This window comes from Ciona robusta, chromosome 13 (assembly GCF_009617815.1).
Source record: "Ciona robusta chromosome 13, ASM961781v2".
Taxonomy (NCBI): domain Eukaryota; kingdom Metazoa; phylum Chordata; class Ascidiacea; order Phlebobranchia; family Cionidae; genus Ciona; species Ciona robusta.
In genome coordinates this window covers 1634983-1649294 of record NC_143247.1, presented here as the reverse complement: position 1 = coordinate 1649294, position 14312 = coordinate 1634983, and the positions used below count along the sequence as shown (strand labels likewise).

The 14312-nt window shown below is 34.3% G+C and overlaps 1 protein-coding gene across 5 annotated transcripts in view; it reads right to left on the bottom strand.

Annotated features, from left to right (window-relative positions):
• LOC149725694 (FH1/FH2 domain-containing protein 3-like) overlaps nt 1-14312 on the bottom strand; it is a 35727-nt gene that overhangs the window by 16617 nt on the left and 4798 nt on the right. For all 5 annotated transcript variants that reach the window (XM_089891376.1, XM_089891377.1, XM_089891379.1 and 2 more), the window contains exons 5-8: nt 2508-2613; nt 1759-1853; nt 986-1097; nt 180-358 (exon numbers count right to left, since the gene is read on the bottom strand). In XM_089891376.1, the coding sequence (XP_089747502.1) occupies nt 180-358; nt 986-1097; nt 1759-1853; nt 2508-2613 (492 nt within the window). The remainder of the gene's footprint in view (nt 1-179; nt 359-985; nt 1098-1758; nt 1854-2507; nt 2614-14312) is intronic.

Below are 14312 nucleotides of genomic sequence, written 5' to 3'. Positions count from 1 at the left end.
ACACAAAAAGAAAAACAAACACACAAAAAAACAAAAACCTAACGCACCCGTGAAAAAAATCAAGTGTAAGAAATATGTAACAAAAAAAACAACAAATTCCCCCAAAAAAACAACCCACAAATAGAAACAACATACAAAAACTACAACAAGCACACAAAAACAAACAAAAACCAAAGAACCTGCGAAATAGCTTCCATTTCTTGTTCTTCCAAAGCATCTGTGATGTCATAAAAGGTATCTTGGTCAGGAACATTACTCAGCGTTTTGTTTAAAAGTGTCATGGCATAAACGAGAAGTTCAGTGTCGATTCCATCTTTTTCACCAAGAACGTCCATTAAATTAGACCATAAATGGCCGCCTAAAAATTTAAAATTAGATTATAAATGAAGCCTAATAATTCGGTTAAAATGAATGAATGTAACTTGTATTTGTAACATGTTATAACTCCACAGTGAGCATGAGGTGTATAAATACACCATGTGTGTCTGGTGTATAAGAAGATACCCATTTTAGAACATAACAGTGAGCATAAGGTGTAAAACTCAGTAATAAGGTGTAAAACACAGTAAGCATGAGGTGTATAACTCGACAGTGAGCATGAGGTGTATAACTTGACCGTGAGCATGAGGTGTATGAATACACCATGTGTGTCTGGTGTATAAGAAGACACCCATGTTATAACTCAACAGTAAGCATGAGGTGTATGAATACACCATGTGTGTCTGGTGTATAAGAAAACACCCATGTTATAACTTGACAGTGAGCATGAGGTGCATAACTCGATAGTGAGCAAAAGGTGTATAACTGGACAGTGAGCATGAGGTTTATAACTTGACGGTGAGCATGAGGTGTATAACTCGACAGTGAGCATGAGGTGTATGAATTCACCAGGTGTGTCTGGTGTATAAGAAGACACTCATGTTATAACTTGACAGTGAGCATGAGGTGTATAACTCGACAGTGAGCATGAGGACAATTAACTTACGTTTCCTAGCATCCACATATTGCACAGCTTTCATAAGAACATGAGCGTTGGACTCCGAATACTCAACAAACACAAGAAGCAACTTTAAACTCGTTTTCACCACTAGTCGAAACTAAAAAATAAAAACATAAAACAATTAAATGAATAAAATTTTAAATAAAATAACATTTTTAGGGTTTTATGTGTTTTTATTTTTTTAAAAGGATTTTTTTTGGGGAAAACGACAAAAATTATGATAATTTAATGTAACTTATTTATTCTCGCATGGCGGGAAAACGACAGTCGATATAACATGGGTGTTCTGTTTCATACACCTCGTGCCAGCTGTTATTTTGTGGGTGATTATTTGTTATTATGTATGGCTGATAATTTGGACAACCCATTAATGACCACTGGGTTGGAGCAATTGCTGTTAAGTTTCTTGCCCAAGGACACATACATGTCAACAATGGTAGCAGCTAAGAGCCTTGAAGCCGTCAAATATAATAATAACAATAACTTTATTTGTCTCTCGAATACAAAGCGAAGATTTAGAAATATTTTAAACTGAAAGACAGGATATAGCGACAAAACAACAGTTGTTAAAACACGCTCACATTTAAAAACATATTTATTTTTAATTGGAAGAAAATAAGCGTGGTCGCTACACCAAGCAGACAAACGAGCCATTTATGTTTATTTATTATCAAAATAAACTTCTAACAGAAACAAAAGTGTGCGTTAAATTAATTGTGGGTAAAGTGTGCACAATTTTTCACAAAAAAATGACTTACTTTTGAAGCAATTAGTGAGTAAAGCCATCGAACCGTATCTTTATGTTGAATAACTCCATCCATACCATCAACATATAACATTATTTGGCCAAGAGCTGCAAAAAAAGATTGACTTTTATTTTATTCAATGTAACTTGCTTTATCCTAATTGGCGGGGCAACAGCAGTTGTTATAACATAGGTGTTCTGTTTCATACACCTCGTGCCAGCTTCGAGTTACCACGTATATAACTTATATATCCTTGCGTGGCTAGAAAACGACAGTCGTTATAACATGGGTGTTTCGTTTCACACACCTCATGCCAGCTTACAAGTTACTATGTATGTTACTTTGTGGGTGATTGTTTCTCAATATATTAGGTGTAATTTACACCATTTTGGTATAAAAATATGATTGCAATTACTAAAACATCAAAAACCAATTACCCATATTATTACACAAAGGGTAACTCATAAGCTGGCACGAGGTGTGGGAACACCCGTGTTATATTGAATGTCGTTTTCCGGCCACGCGAGGACAAAGTAAGTTACATTCATTCAATAAACTAAATCATAAAATAATCACCCAGAATTTTAAAAAGATTCGAAAAACAGGCACGAGGTGTATGAAACAGAACAGCTGTATTATAACGACTGTCGTTGCCCCATCATTTAAGGATAAATAAGTTACATTAATTTATTCAAACTTTTACAAAAACTCTTCCAAAAAAAAATAATAAAAACTAAAAATGCAAATTTAGTTAAAACTACCTCGTAAAATGTAGTTCTGATAGTTTTGGTCGGCTTCTGCCCCAACTTTAATAAGACAAGTTAAACCATCCGCGTTTACGAACTGGTGAACCAGATCTTTATCATCCTAAAAAATGGAAAAAATTAATATATTGTCTGTTTAGTTCTGTAGCAGTTGGTTAGCACGTCAGCTTTTAACACAGAGGTAATCGGTTCAAGGCTCGTTGCTGCTACCATTATGGGCGTATGTGTGCTTGGGCAAGATATTAAAACAGCAATTTCTCAAACGCAGTATAGTCACTAATAGGTTGTTTAAAATATAAGCCATACAGAAAAAATGGTAATCCTTTAGCTGGTGGCCACCTGAAATTTTTGTTTCAAAATGTTCCTTAGGTCTCCCTGATACCCACTGTATAATTTTGTTTTGAAAAAACTCGGGCGTTCGTGTCGAAAATTAACTTTGAAAGTGCACGAAATCGTGCTGCGTCACCGTATTTTCCACACCAGCAGTTATGAATTAAACCAAGGTTAGATTATTACGTCATAGAATGCGTATTGTTACGTTTGATTCCTACGTTAAAACAGTGGGAAAAAAACAAGGCTGTAACGTATGTAATATACCACTATTGTGACGTAACAGACCGCGATTGTGACGTAATAAATCGTTAACCTTACGCAAATCAGACGAATTACGGTGACGAAGCATGTTTTCGCGCATTTTTAAAGTTAATTTTCGACACGAACGCCCGACTTTTTTGAAAAAAAAATTAGACAGTAGGTATCAGTGAGGGCTATGGAACATTTTGAAACCAAAATTTCAGGTGGCCACCAGCTAAAGGATTACCGAAAAAATAATCACCCACAAAGTAACATACTTGGTAACTTGTAAGTGGGCACGAGGTGTATGAAACAGAACACCCGTGTTACAACGGCTGTCGTTTTCCAGCCACGCGAGGATAAATAAGTGTCATTTATTCATTCAATAAAACCGTAATAGCAATTATACAATGACTATTTTGTATTTAAACACCATGTATGGTGTGTAACAGGACACCCGTGTTATAGACCAACGTATTTCCAAAACTATAAAATTTACCCGTAAACAAATTTTGTACGGTCGCAAAAATCCGCGCTTTTTAAGAGCCTCTATGACGTCACAGAGCACGCGCAGACCAAATATGGGCCCACGTGGCTACAAAGATTTTCTCCCAAAAGCGGCGGCCGCAAAACACTCGTGTTAAAGGATGTAATTTCACGGAGACTTAAATGCAAATACATTATGGCAGCAAAGTAAGTTTCGAATGCATATAACAGCCCCGGTTTTTGACGTTAAAACCTAATTTTTAATCTTACGTTTTAAACAAAATTCATTTTAAAGTTTTTTTTTCACGCAGAATTAAATACATTATAAATACAGCAAATACATTTTAGAAACTTGTTAATTTTAGAATGCATGTAACAGCTAAGAAACTTGGTATTAAAACCCAATTTTTATTCTTATGTTTTAAACAAAAAATCGTGTTGAAGGATATAAATTCACGCAGAATTAAATGCAAATACATTATAGCAGTAAAGTAAGTTTAGAATGCATATAACAGCCCAGGTTTTTGACATTATTCCTTAATTTTATTCTTATGTTTTAAACAAAACTTAGTAATTTTTAGTACTGTGACGTAAGATAGATACCGTTAGCACATAAATTCCTTATTTTCTGTTTTGATCAATTTACAACGCTTTTATGGTTTAATAAGCACATTTTTTGAAGTATTACTGTTGCTGTAGGTAGCAACGTAACACTTAGCAAATACGTTATATAGTAGGGTAGGGGAAGACAGAACACTTTTAGCACATAATATCCAAATATCCTGATCGTGTTTTAAACAATTAACAGCAGTCTATGGGAACCGTAAGGATACGGTTTTATTATGCTTAGAATGTTCTTTGTTTACTACCAAATGAGACGATAAAAGAGAATAAAACGATGTCCCATCTTTTCACCCCACTCTATTTACTACTAAAATGTTGGTTTGAAATTTATTTTAAAGTTAGATTTTTGAGTCGTTATATACGCAGATTACCGATTGGCCTACTTAACTGTGGCCTTACATACATTGCAGACATAGTTTGGTTTAGCAAAAGTTAACTTGAATTACCCGTGACATAAACACGTCACGCATGAAGGGGTCATATCCTACATGCGGGCGGTCGAGCTGGCTTAGAAACCAGACACACATGGTTTATTTATGCACCTCATGCTCACTGTTGAGTTATAACATGGGTGTCTTTTATACACCAGACACACATGGTGTATTCATACACCTTATGCTCACAGTCAAGTTATAACATGGGTGTCTTCTTATACACCAGACACACATGGTGTATTCATACACCTTATGCTCACTGTCAAGTTATAACATGGGTGTCTTCTTTTACACCAGACACAAATGGTGTATTCATACACCTTATGCTCACTGTCAAGTTATAACATGGGTGTCTTCTTATACACCAGACACACATGGTGTATTCATACACCTTATGCTCACTGTCAAGTTATAACATGGGTGTCTTTTTATACACCAGACACACATGATGTATCCATACACCCCATGCTCACTGTATAGTCTCGCATGAGTGTATTTTATACAAACACACATTTCGTAAGGTCTCCATTAAAGCGTACACGCGTGGTAATGTTTCTAAACGCGACCTAACTCAAAGGGTCTTTGTCCGTGTACATTTAAAACCCAAGCCCTCTTAAAATAGCGACGCATTCAACTGTACAAACACTTAAATCCATCAAAAGCGCGAATCTCTTATCTGAACGGCAGTAGTCAATGGCGCAATTATTGTTTTTAAACCTTTTCCGTTTGGTCGGTTTTAAGAGGCAATTACACAACGGCGTTTTATGCGTTAAGGCCAAAAGAACAAACAAATAAATAGATGTGTGCGTCTACATACACTTTTGTTTCTATTAGAAAACTAACTTAATAATATTTAAACATAAATAAAAAAATGTATTCTCATAACTCCCATAGACCGTTGTTAATTGTTTAAAACACGATCAGGATATTTGGATATTATAGTAGGATGGGGGAAGATGGGACACCTTTAGCACATAATATCTAAATATCCTGATCGTGTTTTAAACAATTAACAGGGGTGTATGGGAGTCGTGACGATACGGTTTTATAATTCTTCGAATGTTCTTTGTTTACCACCAAATGCGACGAGAAAATAGAATAAAAATGTGTCCCATCTTCCCCTACCCTACTATATGTGCTAAAGGTGTCCCATCTCCCCCTACCCCTACACCCCTACTATATAACATTATAACTGCACTGGACAACGATGGGTGCAGGTGTAGCATTTACCCTACTACGTTGCTTTGTGTAAAATTACAAATAAAAAATATCTACACCCAGCGTTGTTTAGCGCAGGTCAGCGTAGATATTTTTTTGTTTGTTTATTTAAGCGGCGTTTCCACTACAGCATAGCCCGCATCGGTGTAAAAAGAATGCATTTTAATTTTGAAGTGCCGTTTATACTACAGTATACCGTTCGTATTGTAAACAACACTATTTCAATACAGAAGGGCGGGGGAAGATAGGACAACTTTAAATTATATTTTCTCGTCCAATTTGGTAGTAAACAAAGAACATTAAAAGAATTATAAAATTGTATCTTTACGACTCCCATGGACCGTTGTTAATCGTTTAAAACACGATCAGGATATTTGGATATTATGTGCTAAAGGTGTCCCATCTTCCCCTACAGTACTATATTCAAAATAGCAACACAATGTATTAGGCAGTCATACCACATAACGTTTTGATATGCAAACTTTTAATTTGTTTACATTTAAATATTTAGCAAAGCTTTGGTCCGGTATACATAGTATAGGTCTATAATTTAATTACTCATACAGCATGGTACTATCTAGACCCTACTGAGGCAGTTTATACACATTTAATAATATAGTAGGTTGGGTTAAAATGGGACACCTTTAGCACATACTATCCAAATATCCTGATTGTGTTTTAAACAATTAACAACGGTCTATGGGAGTCGTGAGGATACGGTTTTATAATTCGTTGAATGTTCTTTCTTTACTACCAAATAGGACGGGAAAATAGAATGAAAAGGTGTCCCATCTTTTCCCTCTAATCTATAGATTCTATTCTATAAGGATGAGGTCTTCAGTGAGGCACACATGCGACTTGGGATGTAGGTTCATTAACCCTTTAGCCAGGGTGCTACTATCTATATACCCTTATATTGCAATATATAGTAGGAAGGGGGAAGATGGGACGACTTTTTGTTTTATTTTCTTGTCCCATTTGGTAGTAAACAAAACACATTCAATGCATTATAAAACCGTATCCTCACGACTCTGATAGGCGTTCTTAATTGCTAAAAACGCGATCAGGATATTTGTATATTATGTGCCAAAAGTGCCCCAACTCCCCCCACCCTACTATATACACGGATTCTATCTTATAAACGAGTTTTTAGGTAAAACTGATAGCCATATATGTAGTTCATATGACTTAGGCAATGTCTGAGCCTTTTATCTGCCTCTGTGACGTCACAGACCCGCAGTGTGACGTTATCGCGTCACCGCTGGCAGTACTTATATTTAAGACATGCCTTACAGTTACATAATAACTTTAATGTCTTTGAACGCACTTGTCGTATTTATCGGCATAATTACTCAATAAACTGCTTTAATCCGGTTTTTATAGCGTTAAACTGGTTTAAACTGCATTTAGCCGGTTTGTTCTGCTTGCCAAAGTAAACAGTTTACATTTTTTTATCTAAAATCGTTTAAAATATCTTAAAAATTTCGACCGGTGTAAAGTAACGCCGTCCTAAAGGTTATTTGGTTTCTGTTTGTCGTCATAATACCGACTGTGACGTCATAAGCTTAAAGGGCAACATACCACCAGTAATGTACTGAACAACGCTGGGTGTGGATTTTCCTTTGTTTGTTCTTTTAAACTCCGCTTAAAAGAGCAAACTATATATAGTAGGGTGGGGAAAGACGGGACACCTTTAGCACATATTATCCAAATATCCTGATCGTGTTTTAAACAATTAACAACGGTCTATGGGAGTCGTGAGGATACGGTTTTATAATTCTTTGAATGCTTTTTGTTTACTACAAAATGGGACGAGTAAATAGAATGAAAAGGTGTCCCATTTTCCCTACCTACTATATATTTGCGCTGAACAACGCTGGGTGTAGATATTTCTTTATTTGTTCTTTTAAGTCGTATTTTAACTAAAAAAAGCTCGTTTAAAAAGAACAAACAAAGAAATATCTACACCTAAATTGTTTAGGGTAAATATTTTTATTTAATTAATTAAACATCATTTCAACGCGCAGTAATTTCTTTGTTTGTTCTTTTAAACGCATTTATACTACAAAAAATCGACTCCGAATAAAAAGAATAAACAAATAAATAGTTCCAACCAAATTGCTTAATTTAGATATTTCTTAGTTTATTCATTAAAATACCATTTAAACGCGGAGATATTTTTTGTTTGTTCTTTTAAACGGTATTTTAACTAAAAAAAGCTTTTTAAAAAAATCAAACAAAAAATATTTTCACCAAACGTTATTCAGCGAAGAGATTTCTTAGTTTATTCATTAAAACACCATTTAAACGCGGAGATATTTTTTGTTTGTTCTTTTAAGCGGTATTTTAACTAAAAAAAGCTTTTTTTAAAAAATCAAACAAAAAATATTTTTACCAAACGTTATTCAGCGAAGAGATTTCTTAGTTTATTTATTAAAACACCATTTAAACGCGGAGATATTTTTCTGTTTTTTTTAAGTGGTATTTCAACTAAAAAAGCTTTGTTTAAAAAAAATATATATTTTCACCAAACGTTATTCAACGAAGAGATTTTTTGTTTATTCATTTAAAACACCATTTAAACGCGGACATACTTTTTCTGTTTTTTTTAAAGTGGTATTTTAACTAAAAAAACTTTTTTAAAAGAAACAACAAAAAATTTTCACCAAACGTTATTCAGCGAAGATATTTCTTAGTTTATTCATTAAAACACCATTTAAACGCGGAGATATTTTTTGTTTGTTCTTTTAAGCGGTATTTTAACTAAAAAAAGCTTTTTTTAAAAAATCAAACAAAAAATATTTTTACCAAACGTTATTCAGCGAAGAGATTTTTTGTTTAATCTTCTAAAACACCATTTAAACGCGGAGATATTTTTTGTTTGTTCTTTTAAGCGGTATTTTAACTAAAAAAAGCTTTGTTTAAAAAAAATATATATATTTTCACCAAACGTTATTCAACGAAGAGATTTTTTGTTTAATCATTAAAACACCATTTAAACGCGGCGAGTTGTGAAAAGCTTGTAATATAACACCACCATACGCGTTATAGTCGTTCTCACAACAATAGTTACATAAAGGGCATGTTGAGAGGTCAAAAAGTGGCGTACAAACGACTCCTAATGATAAGTAATTGCATTTTAACGTCAGCAAGTAATTGCTACGTCGTAAACGATAAATGAATCCTTTTGCAGAACGCGTGTAGTGCTTTATAAAACTAAACGATACTACTGGAATTTTTTTACTGTTTTAAGAGTCAAATTTGGTAGTAAACAAAGAATATTTACAGAATTCTATAACCGTATCCTTACGACTCCCATAAACCGTTGTTAATTGTATAAAATACGACTAAGATTTTGGATATTATGCGTTAACGGTGGCCCGTCTTCCCCCAGCCAAGTATATATTGTTTTGTTCTTGTAATTTGTGTTTAAAAACACGTATTCTTATGCTCTAAAACAGCGTTGTTAATCGTTAAAAACATGATTATAAAACGTGGGATATTATAGTGCTCCGACCCAGTGGTCACTAATAAGTTGTCCAAATTATCAGCCATACACAAAAAACGCTATCCAAGAATGAACACCCACAAAGTTAAACATACGTGGTTACTCGTAAGCTGGCACGAGGTGTATGAAACAGAACACCCGTGTTATTACGGCTGTCGTTTTCCGGCCACGCGAGGATAAAGCAAGTTACATTTATGTGAATAGTATACGTCTTACCCCACTACAAAATCGCATTTTTTGTTAAATAAACATAAAAGTATTCTACACACGAGGGTGTACAAATCTCTCAAATACCTGGTGATCACTCGACCATGAAGGTGACCACGTGACCTTGAATAGTCTGCGTTTACTGGAGCGTGACCAGCCCGAAAAGAGCGCAGACGAAATTAATTTACGGCGAAAATCGTAAACAATTTAGACCAGTTTGTTGAAATAACAGGTTTTTAAAATCCCATTTTTATGTTGTTTTATATTATTTATTTATTTTATCGTAAACGTTTTTGTACGGGCCATGTCTTTACACACATATTTTGAATTATAAAATAAATTTAATGTTTTTAATTGAATATTTTTTTACGTTGTACTTTTTGTAAAGTGTAACGGTTTTGTAAGGTGTAACGGTATTAAATAAGTTTTGTACTTTTATATCCTAAGCGTGTCAGAACAATAGTGGTTTATTGGTTATTTCCCGTATTTTCGCTGTTGTATAGTAGGGTGAGAAAAAGATGGGACACCTTTAGCACAAAAAAAATATCTTGATCGTGTTTTAAACAATCAAAAACAGTCTATGGGAGTCGTGAGGATACGGTTTTATAATTCTTTGAATGTTCTTTGTTTACTACCAAATGGGACGAGAAAATAGAATGAAAAGGTGTCCCGTCTCCGCCCACCCTACTATACATTATTCTGACTTTAATTACTGTAATAAAATAGACAGAATAAAGTCATTTATTTCATCATATAATGATTGTACATTTGTGTACCGTATGGTTCAGTTATTTCGTATTTAGCGCCGCAGTGTTAATGCCTTTATATGCGGTTGGGCAATTTATTTCAGAGCACCAAATAATTTTACCTGCGGCAAATTGGCCGTTTTACAAATACTCTTAAATAGCTTCAGCAGCTCAATATTAAAATGTGAGCGGCAACCATGGAAAGTCACTCAAGTTTCCACCCACGAGGATATAAATGACCAAACCAACTAAAAGTCATGTCTGTTTATCCACACACTGCAATCACTTTAGCAACTCGACTGTGGGCAAATGAGTATCGACTGCAAATTTTCACATTTTCAAACGTACAAAAAAAAAACACTTATAAAATATATATTTACAATTTTGTTTTGCAAATTTTAACGCAAAAATGTTTGCATTGCAGAAATTTTAGCACTTTTACCCGTATTAATGCAACGCAAAAATGTTATATCAATCAGTAAGATTTAATTATACTGCTTTCAAAACAGGAGTAGTTAGTTTTTTCAAAGTGATGATAGATACGTTTTGCCGTAAACAGAAATGCCTGGGACATAATATAGTAGGGTGGGGGAAGATGGGACACCTTTTCGTTTAGTTTTCTCTTTCCATTTGGTAGTAAACAAAGAACATTCAATGAACTATAAAACCGTATCCTCACGACTTCCACAGACCGTTGTTAATTGTTTAAAATACGATCAGGCTATTTGGATATTATGTATTAAGGGTGTCCCATCTTCCCCCACCCCACTATACTATAATAGCACGAATATAATTCCTGGGTTTTAACGCACTATTAACTTAAGAAATACAAACAATTTATATATCTTGTAGTATAGTAGGATAGGGAAAGATGGACACCCTTTTACTCTAATTTCTCATCCGATTTGTTAGTAAACAAAGAACATTTAACGAAATATAAAACCGTATTCTCACGACTCCTATATAGACCGTTGTTAATTGTTTAAAACACGATTAGGAAATTTGGATATTATGTGCTAACGGTGTTCCATCTCACCCCACATCACTCTATAGTATACTGTATTTTTAGATGGATACCGTTAACAACTAAATCCTATATTTCCTGATGGTGTTTTAAAAAATTAACAACGCTGTAGTTTAGAGTCGTGAGGATACGGTTATATTAAACTAAAAAATATTCTTTGTTTACTACTAAATGGAACGAAAAACCGGAATGAAAACACGTCCGCCTTACCCCAAATTACACGGTTTAATTTTCTCATTTGGTAGTAAACAAAGAAAATTAAAAAATTATATAACCGTATCCTCACAATCTTTTTTTGTGGGGGATTTTATTTAAACACTTTTTTCTGTTACTTTTATATTCTTGTACAGTTAAGTTCTCGCATGCGCAGCGTCGAGTGGAAACTATCTTTTTTGCGGCCTATAGATGCCTTAGGCTTTATTGCGCCGATAACAACGATACGCCGTACATTGCTTTATATGGTATAAGAAATAAGAGTATAGTAGGGTGGGGTAAGATGGGACACCTTTAGCACATAATATCCAAATATCCTGATCGTGTTTTAAACAATTTACAACGGTCTATGAGAGTCGTGAGGATACGGTTTAATAATTCCTTGAATTTTCTTTGTTTACTACCAAATGGGACGAGAAAATAGAATAAAAAGGTGTCCCATTTACCCCCTTTAAATAAGCGGTAGAGGCGTTCTATTAGTGGTATTGTTACATGTCTCGTAACCTAATCAGCTGTTTAACTCATTAAAGCAGATTAGTAATGGCCCGTTAAGCTTGTCTGCTTATGTCGTAATGCGCCACAATAAGCCACACTTGTGTATTAGGCTTAATCATGTCTATATATAAATACCAGATGTCATACGCTGGGTTTTTACCGCATGTATGGTAATACCTTTATGGAAAATCCGATTTATAATAATAATAATAATCACCCACAAAGAAAATACATGGTAACTCGTAAGCTGGCACAAGGTGTATGAAACAGAATACCCGTGTTATAACGACTGTCGTTTTCCGGCCACGCGAAGATAAAGTAAGTTACATTCATTCATTTATAATGCTATTTTTGTGTTTTTAATGCCTCATTTTGAAATCTAAATAACTATTTTTGTATTTATATTGTTATTAAACTTTACAAAAGTGTGCAAAACTAACAAAAACCAACGTATTACTTAATGGTTCTAATTTTTACGAAGGTAACTTACTTTATCCTTGCGTGGCGCGAAAACGACTGTCATTATAACACGGGTGTTCTGTTTCATACATCTCGTGTCAGCTTAGGAGTTACCATGTATGTTACTTTGTGAGTGATTATTATTTTATTAATATTACAAATAATATAACGTCAACTAAATGAAGTAAAACAGTAATAATGCTTTGCTTTATGAATACATCAAACACAATTAATGTTATACAATAGAATCTCCAGCGACCTTAAACGCTAATTGCCGCTGCCTTTGAAAGCGGCGATTTTAACTAGGTTAATGGCCACATAGCGACCATTACCAGCTTGTGCAAATGTACGCAAACATAGATAATACAAGGCAAAGAAAAGGCATTTTAATTTATAGTAGGGTGGGGAGATGGGACACTTTCACAAACAATTTTCTCATCCCATTTGGTAGTAAACAAAATTTTTTTAAAGAATTACAAAACCGTATTCTTACGGCTCCCATAGACCGTTGTTAATTGTTTGAACCATGATTAGGAGATTTAGATATTATGTGCTAAAGGTGTCCCATCTCCCCCCCTTACTGTACATTGTATATCTGTAGGGTGTAACAGTCATGCATTTTAATAAAAAAAATATTTCTTTATTTTGTTATTAATAAATAAGCGTGTTTTAACAACTGTTGTTTTACCGTTACTACCAGTATTTTCGCTTTTGTCAACTCTCTTGTTCTTCGTTATCGTGACCGAAGAGACGAAATAAATTTTATTCATTCATTCATTTTACAAGATAAAGAATATATAGCCACTCACAAAGCAACATACATGGTAACTCGTAAGCTGGCGCGAGGTGTATGAAGCAGAACGTGCGTTTTATTATAAGACTGTCGTTTTCCGGCCACGCGAAGATAAAGCAAGTTACATTCATTCAAAAACAAAACCTAAAATTTCTTATTAAAACGTTAACAGTTATTACATTTTATCCTAACTTGACAGTGAGCATGAGGTGTATTAAGCCAACATGTATGGTGTGCAACACCCGTGTAAAAAATATCTTTCGTTTATGCATAAATTTGTTTTTTTTATATAAGACACCATAAAACCTATATTTCGGACAGACATTTTAAAATTATAATAACTCTTAAGGTGGCTGTACACAGTATCCGGCATGCGAATTCGCTTGCGAAGTCATATGCAAACCCAGTTCCGCATGCGGCAGCGAAATCCGGACAAAAAAGACAAAACGGACGAATTCTGGATACTGTGTACAGCTACCTTTAATATAAGGCGTGCAATACTCATGTAAAAAATTGGTTTATGAAAACAATTTTTTTAGAACAGACAAAAAAGCTATAATTCAGACAGACGTTTCAAAATTTTAAAACTCTTAAACACAGAAGTGTATGGACCATACAGTATAGTGCCTATATACAGACTTAAAAAGCCTTCAATTTTCCATAAACGTATAATCAAAATTCAGCCCACGGCCTAATTAGGCTGGCATTGGAAATTAGTCATAATTTTAAAGTGCTTGACTCATGCTTTAAAAATGAAAATAAATTAGCAGAGTGTATACAAAATTGTATTTATACATAGTAGGGTGGAGAAAGATGGGACATCTTTTCATTCTATTTTCTCATCCCATTTGGTAGTAAACAAAGAATGTTAAAGAATTATAAAACCGTATCCTCACGACTCCCATAGACCGTTGGTAATTGTTTAAAACACAATCAGTATATTTGGATATTATGTGCTAAAGGTGTCCTGTCTTCCCCTATCCTACTATATTACCCTAACACAACGCAATTACAAAACCAAA